At 43.3% G+C, this 4,055-nt stretch overlaps 1 protein-coding gene across 2 annotated transcripts; it reads left to right on the top strand.

The window, feature by feature from the left end:
* The first annotated feature begins 2,225 nt into the window (after positions 1–2,225).
* PDHA2 (pyruvate dehydrogenase E1 subunit alpha 2) lies at positions 2,226–3,401 on the top strand. 2 transcript variants are annotated; one of them, XM_047092439.1, is made up of 2 exons: positions 2,226–2,754; positions 2,848–3,401. In XM_047092439.1, exons 1-2 carry the CDS (start codon positions 2,226–2,228, stop codon positions 3,399–3,401), a joined length of 1,083 nt encoding a protein of 360 aa, XP_046948395.1. The 2 variants fall into 2 exon arrangements, with proteins under 2 accessions (XP_046948395.1, XP_046948394.1); XM_047092438.1 differs by having other exon boundaries at positions 2,226–3,401.
* Positions 3,402–4,055: the final 654 nt, after the last annotated feature.

A 4,055-nucleotide genomic window follows, 5' to 3' on the forward strand; every position in this document is an offset into this window, starting at 1 on the left:
CGGACCCTGTTGCTTAAACAGGGCTATCTTCTGTGGGACCTGTAGCACAGGTATTTTCCAATTAGCATCTTTGCATATTCTCCTTTGGAATGAGTTGGGTTTAGCCTTGTCACGTTGGGCTTTTATGGGGAACTCTATCTTTGCAGCCCAGGCTACACATGACAAGATTAAATTGGCACACTTTACTATATAACTCTTGTGTTCCTGGCAGGACTAGCCTGGCTGATACCTCTGAGAGAAGGCTCAGCTGTCACTCAGTGACCCATTAACACTACTGTTCCATCCTGCAGTGTCATTTTTCTCATTCTCATGGAGATAATGCTCCCTGGAGATGTCCAATACCTGCAGGAATGAAAGAGAACAGCAGAGAGAGGCTAACTATCAAAGAGAGAGCAAATAACACAGCAAGACCATGAATTCCAACAGCAGAATTTTAAGTTGAACGAAAAGATGAGGCCCATTAAAATGACTGAGATGGGAAGGAGTTGGGGGGAGTCAAGTTTTAAGAGATATTGTAACTTTTTAACAAGCTTTTTTCTACTTCCTGCCTGAATATCAAAAGGAGTGTCCAACATAACACCTGCAACTAAACATAGAGAAGGCAGCTGCTTTGAACGTGTCATAGGGAAATTTGGCTAAAGATTTATTGACAAACAGGCATTTTGTATTTTATTTGTATCTTTGTTTATAAATAGGCAATGGATATAAAACAGAAGACTCAGTAAGGTGAATGATTTAATAGTCTACATAGAACCAGATTCCTGGATATGGTTGGATTATTGGGGTACAAAAATCACCTTACTAGTAAAAGTGCAAAAGAGGAAAATGATATGTGATCTCTATAACACTAGGCCTATGACTTCTCTTGTCCTATGATTGAACTGTTACCAGTGACTTAAGCAAATTCTATTGCTCTCTTTCAGTCCAAACTGCACACTGTTTAGTGGGTCACTTTATAAGAAGTTACCCTCTCTAATGTTTACTATAAAGAGATATTATATGGGGTGCCTGGGTGGCTCAGCTGGTTAAGCCTCCAACTTCAGCTCAGGGCATGATCCCTCAGTCCATGAGTTCCAACCCCATTTCCAGCACTGTGCTGACAGCTCAGAGCCTGGAGCCTGCTTCGGATTCTGTGTCACCCTCTGTCTGCCCCTCCCCCACTCATGCTCTGTATTTCTCTCAAAAATAAGCAAAAGAAAGTTTTTTTTTTTAAAATAAGGTAATAAGAAATAACAATAAGAAAACACTTCTCAATTTCGTGGACTAAGACTGATTCAATTTAGGTTGATATAAAAACAAAATCCAGCATCACTTGCATCTTGATGTTTTCTATGGAAGCCTGTTGAAGACATTACAAGGAAAAGACAAAAAAGGTAAATTAGTCAGAAAATAGAGGGACACAAAAAGGGATAAGAGTCGAGATTATAAGAAACACAAGGAAAGGTGCCATATCAAAAATTTACCTCAATCTGCATCTCAACTCTGCCTTTAATCTTCCCACTTCAGGAAAACCTTATTATTGGGTTTAGACTGCTATACTCTGGCTGGGGTTTATGTATCATCACCTGCCTTGCACTCTCCACCCCTGCCTCAGGTGACACACGTGCTAGAAGCCATAGGGTAAATGTGCCGTATTCTTTTGCAACACCAACTTTTCTTTAAAAAGTCTGTGTGTGTTTAAAGCTAAATATTTAAATTACAAGTAATTTGCATCTTTATTTTTACATTCAAATAAAGATGGTATACTATGGAGTAGGATAAAATATCCATACATATTCTAAAACAAAATTTTAAAGACTTTAAGAAATACTGGCAAGAATATCTTTGGCCTAACCTCTCGGATCCCTCATGTGCCTTGGGGACTGTGTTTGCGCCTCTGTTCCATTGATGTAGGGTCAAGAAGCGCTCTATAGTGTTTAGCAGGAAGAAGGGACTCTGGTTACGTTTAGGCAATGATGATGGCACTAATTAGGATAAGGTGGTTGTTCAGCCGAGTCTTTCAAGAAACGGAACAACCTTTATTCTTAATTACAGTTGGAAGGCACTGCAAAAATCAGTCCGTCAGGTCTGGCAACCTGGTGACACGGAGCGGCGTGACGTGGCCTCTGTTGCCAGCGTGGTCATTGTGGCGCCGATGGCATTGTGACGCGGAAGGAGGCTCCGGAGGGGACGGGTGCAGCCAGGCCTCTGGGCAGCTGAGAGTCGGGCACCTTGGGCTGTTCTCCATGAGGAAGATGCTCGCTGCCGCTGTCTTCCGCGTGTTGTCCGGGGTCACGCAGAAGCCCGCTAGCAGAGTGCTGGTGGCATCCTGTAACTATTCAAATGATGCGATGTTTGCAATTAAGAAATGTGATCTTTATCGCTTAGAAGAGGGTCCCCCTGTCACAACAGTGCTCACCCGGGAGGATGGGCTCAGATACTACAGGATGATGCAGACTGTTCGCCGAATGGAGCTGAAGGCAGATCAGCTGTATAAACAAAAGTTTATCCGTGGCTTCTGTCACTTGTGCGATGGTCAGGAAGCTTGTTCTGTGGGCCTGGAGGCCGGGATAAATCCCACCGACCATGTCATCACATCCTATCGGGCTCATGGCTTGTGCTATACTCGTGGACTCTCTGTCCGATCAATTCTTGCAGAGCTGACAGGACGAAGGGGAGGCTGTGCTAAAGGAAAAGGAGGATCGATGCATATGTATGTCAAGAATTTCTATGGGGGCAATGGCATTGTTGGCGCACAGGGGCCCCTGGGAGCTGGTATTGCTCTGGCCTGTAAATACAAGGGAAACAAGGAGGTCTGTTTGGCTCTTTATGGGGATGGTGCTGCGAATCAGGGTCAGATAGCCGAAGCTCACAATATGGCAGCTTTGTGGAAATTACCCTGTGTTTTCATCTGTGAGAATAACCTCTATGGAATGGGAACCCCTGTTGAGAGAGCATCAGCCAGCACTGATTACTATAAGAGAGGAAATTTTATCCCTGGACTGAGGGTAGACGGAATGGATGTTCTAGGTGTTCGGGAGGCAACTAAGTTTGTAGCTGACTACTGTAGATCTGGAAAGGGGCCCATAGTGATGGAGCTGCAGACCTACCGGTATCATGGACACAGTATGAGTGACCCTGGGATCAGTTATCGTACCCGAGAAGAAGTTCAGAATGTGAGAAGGGAGAGCGATCCTATTATGCTTCTCAAAGACAGAATGGTAAACAGTAAGCTTGCCACTGTTGAGGAACTAAAGGATATTGATGTTGAAGTGAGGAAAGAAGTTGAGGATGCAGCCCAGTTTGCTATGACTGATCCTGAACCACCTTTGGAAGAATTAGCTCATCACATCTACTGCAATACTCCAGCTTTTGAAGTTCGTGGTGCAAACCAGTGGATCAAGTTCAAGTCCCTCAGTTAAAGGGAGACTTATGTAAATTTACTTTTAGTCCTTCATGGGAATGTTCATGGTCCACTTTAAGAAACTGTGTGCCCAGTTTGGCTAAGCAGGAATAAAACCCATTAAATAAGGGCCCTGTAAACTTTTATTAAAATAAATTGAGGGGCGCCTGGGTGGCGCAGTCGGTTAAGCGTCCGACTTCAGCCAGGTCACGATCTCGCGTTCCGTGAGTTCGAGCCCCGCGTCAGGCTCTGGGCTGATGGCTCGGAGCCTGGAGCCTGTTTCCGATTCTGTGTCTCCCTCTCTCTCTGCCCCTCCCCCGTTCATGCTCTGTCTCTCTCTGTCCCAAAAATAAATAAACGTTGAAAAAAAAAAAATTAAAAAAAAAAAAGAAGAAAAATAAAATAAATTGAGATGATTAAGTGATTATTAGAAGAGAATAAAAGAGATCATTGAAAAAATGTACATTTAATTACAAAGGATATTCCATTCAATTGTACATTGTTGCATTAAAAGATATCATTCATTTAATCATTTAGCGTTGTTGAAAGGTAAACTCTGGCACATGAAAATTTTCAAGAATTTGTTTGAACATGCATCAGTAGGAATCAGGCAATGCCAGACCAGAGACGGTTAGGTGTGCTCCATCAACAGGAGCTAGGGGAAGCATTTTTA

The sequence above is a fragment of the Lynx rufus genome, unplaced genomic scaffold, assembly GCF_022079265.1.
Source record: "Lynx rufus isolate CCGP_SWC_20201006 ecotype Redwood Valley unplaced genomic scaffold, mLynRuf1.p SCAF_3, whole genome shotgun sequence".
NCBI classification, from domain to species: Eukaryota; Metazoa; Chordata; class Mammalia; order Carnivora; family Felidae; genus Lynx; species Lynx rufus.

Excerpts from the sequence above, each read along its gene's own strand:
- PDHA2 (XM_047092438.1), top strand. The coding sequence starts at position 2,226 with ATGAGGAAGATGCTCGCTGCCGCTGTCTTCCGCGTGTTGTCCGGGGTC.